Source organism: Neomonachus schauinslandi, chromosome 15, assembly GCF_002201575.2.
Source record: "Neomonachus schauinslandi chromosome 15, ASM220157v2, whole genome shotgun sequence".
Classification (NCBI taxonomy): Eukaryota; Metazoa; Chordata; class Mammalia; order Carnivora; family Phocidae; genus Neomonachus; species Neomonachus schauinslandi.
This window is the reverse complement of record NC_058417.1, coordinates 57,605,244-57,619,672: the sequence shown is the minus strand read 5'-3', so window position 1 is coordinate 57,619,672 and position 14,429 is coordinate 57,605,244. Positions and strand designations below refer to the sequence as shown.

The window sequence follows — 14,429 nt, the reverse complement described above, 5'->3', positions numbered from 1 at the left end:
GGGAAGGGGAGGGGGGTGGAGAAGAGGAAGGAGGGGAGGGGCAGGGGGAGGAGGGGAAGGGGGTGGAGAGAAGGGGGGAGGGGAGGGGGGAGGGGAAGGAGGTGGAGAGGAGGAGGGAGGGGAGGAGGACAAGCAGCGAGCAGCGGGGTACCCTGTGAGTTGCAGACTCGCTCAGCACTGCATGGAGCTGGTCTGGGCGTTCCTCGGCCAGAGGAGTTGAAGGAAGCCCTGACCCAGGACTCCCTCCCAGAACAAAGATAATGCCCAGCTCCAGCCCTACCACCTGGGTCCCGGAAGGCGGCGGGGGAAGAACCCAGGATGCGCGCACGCGTGTGCGAGAGAGAGAGAGAGAGAGAGAGAGAGAGAGAGAGAGAGAGACAGACAGGCGAGGACGCGTACTCTTCACGCGCCAGAGCGTCCCGAAGATCCTGGTGTCGAACAGCGGAGCCACCGCCGTGATGATGACGGCAGCCAGCGCCGACTTGGGGATGTAGCAGAACAGCGAGGTCAGGTAGTCCAGCGACAGCAGCACCAGAACTCCTGCGGGGAAACGGGGCACCCGTGACCTCCGGCCGCGCCCCCGCACGCGCTCCGGGCACAATGGGGGGTGCTCACCTGTCACCAGGCCCCCCGCTGGGGTGCACACCCCCGACTGGGCGTTCACAGCCGTCCTGCAAGGCAACAGACGCCGTTAGTGGCTGTGGGAGCCTGGAAGCGCAGGGGAGGCGGGTCTCCCGGGACAGGAGCACCGGCGAGGGGACATCGGGGCCCCGCGGACACTGGCACGTAAGGGGGAGACGCTGAGGAGCACCCTGACCTCAGACTTCCAGCCTCCAGCGGGGGAGGAAATAAATGTCCCCAGCCCGAGTCACGGCAGTTCGAGCAAATGCATCCACTCCCCGCTGCCATTAGAAAGGATGACCCTTCTGTTCACGGACGAGGAGAGACGCGGTGACACCTTCGAGGGGAGCGACATCCCGCTTACGACCCTGGCATCTCCCACACGCAGACGCACACGCACATACACGCGTGCGCTCGCCAACGCAGAGAAACACCAGACGCTGACTGCAAGCTCCTGCCAGGGCAAACCTGGAAGTGAACTTGGCTGTTCTGCCTTTTCAACTTCCCTTTTTCCTTTTGTCTGTTTGGAAAACTGCATTCAGACCCGAATCTCTGCCGAAGAACTGGTCCTGGGCCCACGTTTCCCTCTGCCACCGTGAAGACCACAGAGGAACGGCCACCTGATTTCCGCGACAGTGGGGATTCTGCCTCGCACGCGCTCCCCACCACCCTGGCCGTGACCTGTGCCCGCCGGCACATCCTCTGGAAATACGTCCGTCCGTCTGTACACGCCCACAGAAAGCCTAAGTCTCCCTTCACTGCTGCGCAGTTAGGCAGGAATCTCCTTCCTTAAAGACGCAGAATCTCCTTCCTTAAAGACGCACCATCACACACGAGGTGCCGTGCCGGACCTGGGGCACAGACCCAGTGAGCCTGAAGCACTGCTCGTCCAGCAGAAACAGCTGAGAAGTTACATCAAGGAAACCGAGCTTTTATTCCACGAGTGGCCCCTGGCACTGCTATGCGCACCCTCCGTGTAACCTCCAATAACTCAGACGAGGGCCCCGTTGTGACTCCTATTTACAGGGGGAACACAGAGTATGCCCTGGAGCCCCTCGGATGCCATGCTGTGGGGGTGTCGGGGAGGTCTGGTACTCAGACAGGGTGGGGCCAGCGGTTCCGGGTACTTGGGCCCCGCTGGCTGATGCCCCCTTGCCTCTTCTCAGCCCCAGGTCACCCTCTGTCCTGCCCCCTGCCTTGCGAGGCTGTGCGTGACCCACCCCCCTCTTCTCCAGGCAGAGTGCGGAGCTTCCTGCCCCCACTTCCTCTGGGAATGCACTCTGCCACGAGATGCAGGAACACTGCCACATGCTGGGAACATTTTAGGAATACGGCTCGGGGCTATCAGAGAAAACCACATGAGATCATGGTGAAGGACAGCAGAGCAAGCCCCACTCCTGCCTCCCACGGACACCGCTGATCTAGGGATCTCTTCTGCCCCAGCTGCCGGCATGGGCAGACTTCTGCCCCAGAGAAGAACGAAGTGGCATCGAGACGTGGCCAAGGACCGGGCAGGCTCTTTGAGGTGGACGCGGACCGTCTGGCCTGGGCTGGGACTCCCCCCTGCCCCCTGGGGCACAGGGAAGGAAGGACATGGTCACTTACCGTCCAAAGCTGCCTGTGACCGGGTAGGAAGAGACGAGGGAGCCCAGCACGTTGGTCAGGCCTGGGGAGAAAGCGGAAGGAAGGGTTTTATCCAGGAGGGAGAGGGGTTTAAAACAGATGGGGGGTGGCAGGGGAAGGGAGGCCAGAAACCAGAAAGGAAACAGAAGATAGGAGGCCAGAGGAATCACCCAGGAGGGTCCTATGTCTATGTCCGTGTGTCTGTCTCCGAGAAGGAAGAACAAACCATGATCTCTGCCAAGTTCACCGAGCCTCACTGTAACACAACTCTGGCCCCGGCCCTGCCCCGGTGAGCTAAATACACCTTTTACCACGTGTAACAGGGGGAGGAACCCACCTCCCCCGGAGGGACCAAGGACACCTAAGACTGCCTGGCCGCCAGCTGCCCGCCCGCTGTACCCGAGTTCCTTCAGACCCACACTTCTCTCGTGAGAGGAGCAGCTGGCACAGGAGGTCATGGCTAGTAAGTGTCCACCCCGTTACACTGACCCACCCACACCTGACAGAACCCTGCCAGCATCTGGCTTACCCTGGCACCTTCACAAACACCACAGTGGGGTCACAGGTCCCAGACCGGCTCGAGACAGCTCAGGGTGGGGCCCGCTCAGAGCCAGGCCCTCTCGGGTCCCACAGCCCAGCACATGCCGCGAGAGCAGGACAGACATCGGTGGACGTGGCAAAGGCCATGCATGGACCACACGTGGTCACCCTGACTCCTTACGATGGCCCCTCGAGACTCAGGTCAGGGCCCTACTGCTTGAGGAGCGGGGATGTGTGGATCCCTCCCCGTGCGGTGTTCTGTAGGGTCGATGGAGGCCTCTTGCTATGTGGCTGCTGGAGAGCTGCCTGGCCTCTCTTACACCCCGGGTCAGCAGCCCCTGGGGTCCACGTGCCCACCTTAAGAACCTCAGCTTCGTGACTGCTCCTTGCCCATCACTGCCGAGAAGCAGAGGAGTCCTATGCTATCTGCGGAAATGGAACGGAGAGGCTCCCAGGACTCCTACCTGGAACTGCTACTACTGAGTGTGGGGAAGGTCAGTCTATAGACTTCCTCTGCCTGGGAGCGAGCCAGTCCCGGCTAACTCCACCTCACCAGCCACCGAGGTGATGCCCACCACCACGGGCTCAGAGAGGAGCCCCCCCAAAGCTCCTGTGACCCATCCTGGGGCCCCACACCCTCTGCCATCGGGAAAGCCAGTGGCTCGGGTCCAAAGAGCTGCCACAAGGTGAAGTGGTAACGGGGGAGGTTCCCGTGGACTCTGCTGGGAAGGCACCCGCAGCTGCTGCCCGCTCCGACCCGTGCCCACCTCACCAGGGGCAGGAAGCAAAGACAGACAGGCCTGGTGTCCACAAAATTAAAAACGGTCATGACAACTGAATTTAAGATTCATGTCACGTCCTCAGAATGAATCACCAGAGAGGTCAGACAAAACAAAACTGGGACGCTGGACACAGATCCGTCCACAGTGGGCCCTCCCCAAGTCCTCACGGAGCCACCTGCCGGCCTGGAGGGAGGCCCCGGGGCGGGGGGCCAGGGCAGTCAAGGTCCCACTCGACCAGCAGGTCCTGCCTGGCCACGTTCCTCAGCAATCTGACCCCAGGTGGGACATTCCGGCGTTCCTTGACACAGCACAAGGCTACGGACCTCGGGGTCGGGTACACAGCCAGCGCTCAACAAGCTTCGGTCAGCACGGGCACCACACCTCAGCGGCCTGCTCCTAGGGATTACACTGAACCGTCTGGAGGCGTAAGGATGAATCCAGACAAGGCTTTCAAAGGGCCCAATTCGGGGCCACCTCTGCTCCCTGAAGCTCACCACGACCATCCCTACAACCTGCGCAGCTCAGGTGAGCCGCAGAGAGGCGTTCTCGACCTCAGAGAGCCGCCGCGGGGGGCTTACCAATGGCCAGCAGCTCCTGGTTGGCATCGATGCGGTAATTATTTTGAGAAGCTAAAGAGAAAGGACAATGAAAACACTGTCACTGGATATACGACGCCACTAAGAAAATATTCATGAACCGAAAACACAGATTATAAACCTCTACCCACAGCACCGTCTCCTTGTCGTAAATACGGCACGTGAACACGTATAAAACACGTGTGCGTACGCGAGCATACACATCTGTGTCGCTGTGTCACACGAAAAGCAGACAGACGTACAGTAACACGTGAACCGTAGGTAAGCGGGGTAGCGGTGGACGTCGCAAGCGATTCGCTCCTTTCTACGTTTTGGCACTTTGGACGTTTCCTACCACAAACACACGCTGCTTCCGTAAGAAGCGTAGAAAGTCTGAAACTAAACCCTGACTACAAGGGCCGAGGACCAGAGGTCCCAGCCGGGGCCGTGCAGACAGAGGGGCCAGCAAGCTTGCAGCGGGGACACAGGGCGGGTGAACGTTTCTGGGAAGGGTCGGCTGGGAACACTGCAGGCGCTGCGGGCCACGGCCTGTCGCGACGACTCGGTGCCTGTCGTAGCTGGAAGTGGCCGTGGGGACCTGAAAACACGTGAGCAAGACCGTGTTCCAGGAACACCTCTTTATATAAACACTGCGATGCAAATTCCACACACTTTTCGTGTGTCACAAAATCCTCACCTTTGGAAATTTTTCCAAACGTTTAAAAACGTAAAAGCCAGGTGCCTGGGTGGCTCAGTTGGTTAAGCGACTGCCTTCGGCTCAGGTCATGATCCTGGAGTCCCTGGATCGAGTCCCGCATCGGGCTCCCTGCTCGGCAGGGAGTCTGCTTCTCCTTCTGACCCTCCCCCCTCTCATGTGCTTGCTCTCTCTCATTCTCTCTCTCTCAAATAAATAAATAAAATCTTAAAAAACAAAAAAAAAACGTAAAAGCCACTCTTACTCTTGGGTCGCGGGCTGTGGTTCTCCAACCCTGGTTTCGGAGAATGACAAGTTTACGAGTTAGGACGGGACATCAAGTGATTTCAGAAGACAGTTTTAAAGTCACAAGAAGCATAAACGCTGTTAAGACGCAGACTCCAAAATACGCCCAAAACTCCCCACCCGGAAAAACATCATCAGAAAAACAGAAGCTGCACCAGGAAGGCTTGATCGGAACGTGCGGCGGGACCCGGAGCAGCCGCTGGTGGTTAGCAGGGATGGGCCCTCAGAATGCGCATCAGGCACGAGTCTCCTTGGCAGGATGGGGGGGTCGGGATGCTGCCACAACCAGATCCGGTCCACGTAGGTATGGCGACGTGCATGCCCTTTATTGGGTTTCACCTTTAGAATCGACCTGTACCCCAGTGTGACAAGAGCGTAACCATTGTAGAACGAAAGGAAAATGCCATCCACGTGCACAACACAAAGCCGGACGCCCCGCGGACCCAAGGGAGTGGACACTCGAGGGATGGAGCAGCCTCAGCTCTGACGGAGGAATCTGAGTTCTGGGCGAACAAATAGGCACTTAACTAGATCACCGCGTCCCGGCCTCCCTGGGGGCGGGGAGAGCACAGGCCAGGGGTGCTCAGCCAGCTGGAAAGAGCGCATTGCTAAATTTTTAGGAATTTTGGGAACCTGTCATTAAATACAGCCATTATTACCTATTAGGTAAAAGCTTTCAATGACATAAACTACATCAAAACTAAAGACAGACTTAAAACGTATCCCTTCCTGACCTACTACGTTTCACTACGACCCACGAAGTTATTTAACCGCACGTGTCCGGCAGGTGGACGCCGCGGCATCTCACCCCGAGATGCGATCGATCAAACTCCGCGAGCCGCTGGGAGGCAGCCCGAAGTGGGGCACGATTACGCCACGAGGCGAAGGCGTTGAAACGCAGGGCCTTCTCCTTCCGGACAGCAGGCTGGCACACATTACCAGCCACCGCTAGATGGGGGTTTTTGTCACAAATCCACTTTTACCACACGTTTTTTTGTTAAAAACACGAGCATGTGTTACTTGAATAAAAACTCAAGCTGTTAAAAACCAAAGCAGGTAAGAGCAAGCAAGAGAGCAGCAGGCAAGGCCGGCTCCGGGACACCACCAGGAGGCCCCGACGGCGGGCATCTTACCGAAGGACTTGGCCACCGCGATGCTCTCCAGGAGACCCACCAGGGGCACCACGGCCAGCCCAACACCCATGTCCTGAGAGAGGAGAGAGGGACAGTAAGCGGGCCTCCAGGGAAGGTGAGGAGGGGCCGGCCAGGCAGTGACCCACCAAGGCTGGCATGCACTCTTCCACATCTGACCGGAAGCTGTGCTTCAGCTGCAGGGCCGGGAGCTCACACCCGGGGCCGGACGCAGAGCAGAGCACAGGACACATCCCTGCTCTGCCAGTGTCCACAGTGCAACTAAACGTGGTGTCCTTTGAGGTCGGGCCCAGACCCTTCTGTGCCTGTCCCTGCACCCAGAGGCCCTCGGTCCCGAGAACTCAGCGGTCCTAGCCGGGCTCAGAGCTCCTTGTTACAAAGCAGATGCATCAGAGGCACGGAACCAGGCCCCGAGGCCACCTCAGCCCCACCCAGAAGGCCTGGCTCCCCGTCTCCACCACCTGTACCATCTCGGTGAAGGAAACTGTCCCATTGGCCGTGGTCACTGAGAAGGGCGGAATCCGGACTGGAGGGAGCCCCTCGGTGGTCTTCCCCGTTAGAATGAAAGGCTGGTATCCGGTCACCTCGAAGGAGTATGCGACCAGGGCAGCAAAGGAGACGACCAGGGCGTTGCGGGCTAGGACAGAAGGGAGACCCGTTGGTGAAATCTGGCTCCTCTGGGTAACTGGGGCAGTAAATACACCCGGGGAAGCAGGACACCCGCCCCCAGCCACCACCCCCATCACTGCAGCCTGGGAAACAGCACACACACCAGCGACCGAGGGACAGGCATGAGCACATGATGCCACAGCAAATGTGAGATGGCGGGACAGGCCCACAGTGACACACACAGCCTACCCATGTCGTCTACTGGTCACCTCGGGTCCCACCTCTCGGCTCTTGCCTGAGCTGTGCTGCCCTCTTTCCTATTTTTTTTTTAAGATTTTACTTATGGGGCACCTGGGTGGCTCAGTTGTTAAGCATCTGTCTTCAGCTCAGGTCATGATCCCAGGGTCCTGGGATCGAGCCCCGTGTCGGGCTCCTTGCTCTCTCTACGAGGAGACTGCTTCTCCCTCTGCCCCTGCTTGTGCTCATGCTCTCTCTCTCTGACAAATAAAATCTTAAAAAATATTTTATTTACTTATTTGAGAGAGAAAGAGAACGAGCAGGGGGGAGGAGCAGGGGGGAGGGGCAGGAGAGGGAGAGAGAACCCCAAGCAGACTCCCCACTGAGTGCAGAACCCAACACACGGCTTGATCCCACCTGATCAGGACCTGAACCAAAACCAAGAGTCAGACATGTAACGGACTGAGCCCCCCAGGTGCCCCTGTGCTGGCTTCTTAAATGGGGGTGATATCTCTTCCCAGAATATGAGCCCCATCACCGACCCAGCTCTCAAAAGGCTGCATCACTCTTATCACGGACGCTGTCGTCAGGACTACAACTATTTTAGCTGTTTATAACCTTCCAGGGCGCAGGAAAGGCCCAGGGCCCTGCTACCCATTTGTGTGATGGGAAACCCAGGCTCAGAGCTGCGCGGCTCAAACAGAAGCACGTGATCCATGTGATTTCTCCCTCGGGGACCAGCCAGGGCTTCCCAGCCTCACACCGTTGACATTCTGGACCAGATCATCCTTCGCCATCGGCTCTGCACTGCAGGCGTTCGGGGGCCTCCCTGGCCTCTCCCCACCCGGTAGTCTCGACCAGAAACGACTCCAGACATTGCCAAATGTCCCCGGGGGTGGAAATCGCCTGTGCTTGAGAACTCCTGCTACTAAACGCCGTTCTGCACCCTGGCCGTGGATCAGAGCCTGCTGGCAAGTTTCACTATCCGGTGCCCAGGTCACGCCCAGCCCAGCGACAGGAGAATCTCGCGGGGTGCACCCCGGTGTGCAGAATGGCTGCGGCCCGTCCTCGGCCGGAGCACCGCTCACCTGTGGTGGCAGTCCAAACCAGCCCGTGGCTGAGCCGCACGCCCGGGGGCATCTCGGGGTGCACGGGGGGTACGTGGTCCCGCATCAGCTTCAGCACCAGCAGCAGCACCATGCACACCAGCCCCAGCACGGCATCGCCCACCCTGCGGACAGACACCGGTCACGCCCAGGCCGGCCCAGGGCGGACACCTCTGCCCCTCCATTGCCCCTTCTGCCAGAGAGCCTCTCTCTCGACTGCTCTGCTCGCTTCTTCCCAAGACACATGCATCCCTGTTCTCCTTCAAGACTTGATTCAGCACTCAGCGACCACGCAGGCCTGGGAGTCAAGGCCCAGATCACCACGGCGGTAGGGCTATAGCTCACATTTACAGCCACGTAGCTCTGTGGCTTTGGGTGCCTCGTCTGTTCCAGAAGGTTCACTTCTCACAGCCTGTGAGGCTCTCTGACCGGTCAGTCTCCAATTCCCCTGCCCCCCCCCGAGGGGGCCCCCCCCCCCCAACCAGGCTGCAAGTCCCTGGGCCAGGGAGCCCCCAGCTCGGATGGATTCAGCCCCGGGAAGCTTCACAGCCGATCAGAAGTGGAGAAGAAGACAGCCGATCACAGGTGTCCCACCCCCTCCCAACAGCAGCTCCCTCCAGATCACTGTGTCCCCTGTTCCTCCAGCCAAGGAGAGGTCCTGGCTTCCAGCTGCGCTCCTCTAGAAGCATCTCCTGTCTGCCCTCTGGGAGAGGCCCTTCATCTGAAGGAGCCCCACGAGCGGCGGTCTGGCTCTCATCCTCTCTCCCTGCACGTTTTGTTTGCACCTGCCTCCCCCGTGCCCTGTGTTCTCCTCACTGAACTACAAACCTTCAGAGAGACCGCTACTCTTCCTCTGCTTGCAGCCCTCCCACTCTTACCACCCATGGAGGCTGTGAGCAGTGGCACGCTGACCAGCTCTCAGGCCCCGGGGCAGAGCTTCTCAAACTTCAGGGTGCACACTGACTCCCTGGGGCTGCTGCTGAACCCCAACCGATGCAGCAGGGCTGGGCAGGGCTGGGCAGGGCTGAGGGTCTGCGTTTCTAACCCGCTCCCCTGTGGTGCTGCTCTGGGACCCTGTCTGGGCGGCCAGGCCCCAGGGGACTGGGAAACGCGCCGCCGGGGGGGGGGGGGGGGGGCGCGGCGCGGTGGGAAATGGGGCGGGGCCTCCGAGAGGGGCTCCGGAACCAAGAGCGGGACCACACAGCTGGCAGGTACCTGGTCTCTCCGACCTTGCGGAAGGTCTGATACACTTGCAGGAGAAACTGTCTCGGGATATCTTGCAGTCCCAGGAGGTTCTGTCCAAACAGAGACTGGATTAGACAACCTTCCCCCACAACATCTCAGCACATCTCGGGCCCCTTCCTTGGGGGCACATCCAGAGGCTCTCTGGAGACCATCTGCCCATTCCCAAAGCCCCCAGGGGCAGGAGAGCAGAATTATCCTCGAGAGAAGAGGCATTTCATGTTTGTGGTCAAAGACATCTCTTGGTGAATAATTCTCCTTTGTGAGAAAAATCAGTCTGGGTGATCTCAAAGCAGCCATGCCCTGGTCAAGGGTCCAGGGTCACTGCCTGCCTGCCCCGTGGGCCCCACTGCCCTTGACACACCCTGCCCTCACTCAGTGCGGGCCCTGCCCCCCTTTGCCATTGGCCAGAGGCCCACCTGCCAGGCACTGCCCCCGGTAGAAGGAAAATGAGTGGAGCTGTGGGCAGAACCACCAGGGGCTCTGAGGGCCTCCAGGGAAGGACCGCTGCAGGGGCGCAAGCAGGCAGGGTCCTTGGAGGGGAGAAGGGGCTCTCCTCTGTGTTTTAGTTCTTTATCCCACTTGACACCGAGTGGGGAGTGTTAGTGGGGTGGCTGAGGCGCGGACCAAGGATCCCAAAACCCATGCACACAGCCCCGAATGGGGACAGACACCGGTGTGGAAACAGAATTCTGGGACCCAGGGGGCTCCTGCCAGGGCCGGTCAGGAGAACCCCCCACTCCTGACCCCTACCCTGGCCTAGGGCTCTCATATGGCTGTCATGACTCAATCGAGGTGTTAAAGATTTAGGGAACCTAGCATTGCCAAGCACGAGTGCATAAAGAAGCTATCTTCTATGTGTTACAACTGCATAAAAGAACATTCCTGACACCAAAAAGGAAAGATATTGTTTCCAGAATAAAGAACGGACCATCCCACGAAACAGCACTTGCTGAGCTTACCATGACATACGTGTGTATAGCATACACAAACCGTGTCCACCCACACCTAACGAATTCCCGCCTCTCTACGCGCAGATGATGATGAACCTGCCTCCCGGAGGCATCAGGACAATCCGAGACAAGGGAGGGTTTAACCCAGCATCCAGCACACAGCAGGAATGCAGAAAGGGTCTGCTCCTTTCCTCTCGCTCACACCGTCCCGTCCCTGACTCTCAGTCCACCTCCCTCAGGAAGGCTCTCCCGGGCCAGCCCGGAGCAGAGCCTGGCCACGGGAACCATGCCTTAGAGAGGAGCGGTGCTGACGGCAGGCCCTGAGACGGGGGTGGGCCCTCAGGCTGCTGTACAATCTGGCTCAGCTCCATTCTGCACACCCAGCTGAGCACTCACCTCCTTTCATACAAAGCTCGGGGCTGGGTGGCCACAGCTGCAAGCAAAACCATACCTGCCCTTCGGGAACCGAACACCCAGTGAGAAGAAATGATGTCCTCGGCTCACTGATGATGATCGGTTCTAATATTTTTTACAGATTTTTTTTTAAAGGTTTTATTTACTTGTTTATTCAGAGAAAGAAAAAGTGCAAGCGGGGGAGGCGCAAAGGGAGAGAAAAAGATAATCTCAAGCAGACTCCGTGCACGCTAAGGATGGAGCCCCACATGGGGCTCAATCCCAGGACCCTGAGATCACAACCTGAGCCGAAATCAAGAGTCGGATGCTTAACTGACTGAGCCACCCAGGAGCCCCTCTGTTCAGTATTTTTCAAATGCCTTGCCTCTTTATGTTTCTGTTTAAAACATCATCTATAAGAGGGATGCCTGGGTGGCTGTTGGTTAAGCATCTGACTTCGGCTCAGATCGTGATCCCGGTGTCCTGGGATTGAGCCCCGCATTGGGCTCCCTGCTCAGCAGGAGTCTGCCTCTCTCTCTCCCCCAGCCCCTCCCCCTACTTATGCATGTGCTCCCTCTCTCAAATAAATAAATGAAATCTTAAAGAAAAAATCCTGAACAGAAACTGGGGGAAAAACATTAAAATGAAATCACCTAGCTAAACGAGCATGGAGGAATAATTTGCTCTTCAACACGTTAATGGTATGCTGATGGCCTAAGAGGCCGAGGGAAGGCAGCAGAACGGAATCGCCCAGTGAGGCGGACCAAGCATGCTGGCCCCAAAGCTCCAACAGGGGTGGGGCTGCTGTTACCAGTCACCCCAGTTACCTGTCGTACGGTCCCACCATCACTCAGCATCTCCCCCGAGGGCTGCCGGAATCGATGGAGACCCACTCGAGCACCTTGTGCTCTGAGCTCTGGAAGAGCAAGACATGAACTGGCCCACACGTAGGGAAGCCAGCCTCGGTCCTACTACCCAGGAGGGGCCTGGCCGCCAACCAGCGTGCCTACCTTGATCTGCCCGAAGCCGATGGTGATGGTGGCAGCGGATGTGAAACCCTTGATGATAGGGCAGGAGATGAAGTCCAGCAGAAAGCCTGGCCAGCCAAGAGGGAATACTGAACTGGGACCACCAGTCCCAGAGAACGTGGGTGGATATGGGCTGGGAGAGGTGGTCTGGGGGGACTGGGGCTAAGCACTGTTGGACCACACACCCTGTCTGGACAGGTTTGGACAGCGGGGAAGGGAGGGTAGGGTCTGAGGCCCTGGACACTTCCCCAAGTGTCTTGGCCTCTAAGCAGAATAGCGGAGGGCTGAGGAGAACCCCCCCACCTTCACACACGCACAGGAACAGCCCTTTAGAGGCAAAGATGGAAAGGCTGAGGGCCAGGGCATCCCCAGGAGGCAGGCGCCTGGGTACCCCCTGGCAGGAAGGCCCGACAGTCTTACCCAAGCGCAGGAAGCCCATGGCTAACTGGATGCAGCCAGACAGGAAGGCCAGCAGCACAGCATAGGCGGGCTCGTGGAAAGTGTAGAAGGAGACCAGGAGGGACATGATGGCCGTTGGGCCCAGCGTCACATCCCGGGAGGTGCCCAAGAAGAAATACACGAAGCATCCCGTGAAGGCAGAGTAGAGGCCATACTGGTGGGGAGACAGCACGGAGCATCGACGAGGTGCACGGGGGGACCACAGAGTCCCGGGGGGAGATGTCTGAGCACAGGATCTGTGGGGGCCGCTGTGACTACGGGCACAGCAGCGCACACAGGGCAAAGCGCTCACCCCGTTAGCCATGATGCGGACCCACGGCGATTAGGGGCCTCTTTTCTACCGCACCCCACTTGGGTGCCAGCAGGGACGCAAAGGCCTGGATGCTTGTCTCAGTCTGTGAGTCTAAGACAGTGTCCTTGAGACCACGGTGAGTCATCCTGCTGGCCCCCTCGGACAACCCAGAACTAGCTCAGTGCCTTGCGTGTTACGGGGGCGTGCATCTGCCCCAAGACAGTCATGTGCTATAAACGGTACACCGAGACTTCTGGGGCCCCAGGGGGCTGGAGTTCTGGCGCACCGCTTGTCTGGAGGGGGGGTGGTGCATTCCTACTCTGCTTCTGGGCGGTTGCTGAGGCTGGGGTGGGGGCGGCGGCCGGGGCAGCCATCTCACCTGGGGCGGGAGTCCAGCCACCTCAGCATAGGCCAGTGCCTGGGGAATGACTGTGAGCCCAACCGAGAGTCCAGCGATGAAGTCCATCTTCAGCCACTGCAGGGAGTAGTCCGGCAGCCAAGCCAGGATGGGCAGCCGCCTCTGCACAGCTGCAGGGGAGCAGCAGTGGGCCTGGGGGGCCATACTGGCACCCGGGGGCCTGGCTTGACCCAGCGCCTTCACAGAAGACGGCATGCCTGGGGTGGGCATGGGGGCCACAAGACCAGCAGTCAGGGTCTGGGCTTGGGAGAATGCAGCGATAGGGCGGGGTCTAGGGCCCTCAGGAAAGGCACATCTGTCTCCCCCAGGGGGTCTAAGCCAGATGTTCTGAAAGGAAGCCAAACCTGTGCAGAACGGAGCCTCAAGAAAAGGTGGTCCCCCACCCTGGCCCCTGCTCGCTGCTCTCGCTGAACCCCACCTGCCCCAACCAGCTGCCTCCTCTCCACGGACACTTGCCAGGAAGAATACGGTATATGATTTCTCAATGAGAAACTTAAAACACTAACGAAACACTACGTCTCTCCTCCCGAAAAATTGTATTTCTTCTTTTTCCCTCCCCAAGGAATTTAGCGGGGAGCAGTGCGAGGAGTGGCAGGATCCACGGGGGTACCCTCGTCCGGCTGGGGGCGTGGGCGCGGGGGCGGGGGGGCGGGGACTGCAGCCATGAGCACCCCAGGCTTTCCAAGCGCGTAGCACGGCGGACTCCACCCACCGCGGCGCTGGCGGCTGGGGGTCTCCCACCCTGAGGCCGCGCCGTACCCCACCCCCCACCTGTGGCTTTCCCGTCCCTACAGCAGCGCCCAGAGACTCTAGCGGGCTCTGGGAGAGCGTCCGAGGGCATTAATTCAGGACGCGCAGCATCCTCTAGGGTCCTGGCGCCCCCCGCGCGCAGAGCCGGCCGCATACCACCCCTCACCCCCCTAACCGGCTCTGGACACACCCCGCCTCCCACCCCCGAGGACGCTTGCTCCGGACCCTGCGGTCTAGGGGGACCCCACGCCGGCTGACCAGTCCAGCAAGGCCGAGGGCGGCGGGGACCTGGTGGGGACGCGGTGGAGACACAGTGGGGAAGGGTCCCCGCGGGAGGAGCCCGCACCCTCGAGCCCCGCGCCACCCCCGGCGACCCCGGCCCGTCCCCCGAAGCTCGCCCACTCCGCCCCGGGCCGCAGGCCCCGCTCCCCGCCCGCCGTGGACTCACCGGGCGCCGCAGCTTGGGGTCTCCGGGTGTCGCCGCAGCGGGGCCCGCAGGAACCGCAAAGGGAGCGGGAGGGAGGAGAGGGAGGGGCGGGGCCTGGAGCGCACGTGATCACCCGGGGGCGGGACCTGGGCGCGCGTGACCCCCCGGAGGGCGGGGCCAGCGAGCGCGTGACCGCGGGCGGGGCGGGGCGGGGCCGAGCCGC

The 14,429-nt window shown here is 59.9% G+C and overlaps 1 protein-coding gene across 1 annotated transcript in view; it reads right to left on the bottom strand.

The window, feature by feature from the left end:
* The window catches only part of SLC26A11 (solute carrier family 26 member 11), an 18,297-nt gene extending 4,005 nt beyond the window's left edge, over positions 1–14,292 (bottom strand). Inside the window, exons 1-12 of the mRNA XM_021680803.1 lie at positions 14,228–14,292; positions 12,991–13,226; positions 12,281–12,473; positions 11,843–11,928; positions 9,460–9,539; positions 8,227–8,369; positions 6,754–6,929; positions 6,275–6,347; positions 4,145–4,195; positions 2,227–2,287; positions 616–671; positions 400–540 (exon numbers count right to left, since the gene is read on the bottom strand). Of these exons, the coding sequence (XP_021536478.1) occupies positions 400–540; positions 616–671; positions 2,227–2,287; positions 4,145–4,195; positions 6,275–6,347; positions 6,754–6,929; positions 8,227–8,369; positions 9,460–9,539; positions 11,843–11,928; positions 12,281–12,473; positions 12,991–13,224 (1,294 nt within the window). The 5' untranslated portion in view covers positions 13,225–13,226; positions 14,228–14,292. The remainder of the gene's footprint in view (positions 1–399; positions 541–615; positions 672–2,226; positions 2,288–4,144; positions 4,196–6,274; positions 6,348–6,753; positions 6,930–8,226; positions 8,370–9,459; positions 9,540–11,842; positions 11,929–12,280; positions 12,474–12,990; positions 13,227–14,227) is intronic.
* Positions 14,293–14,429: the final 137 nt, after the last annotated feature.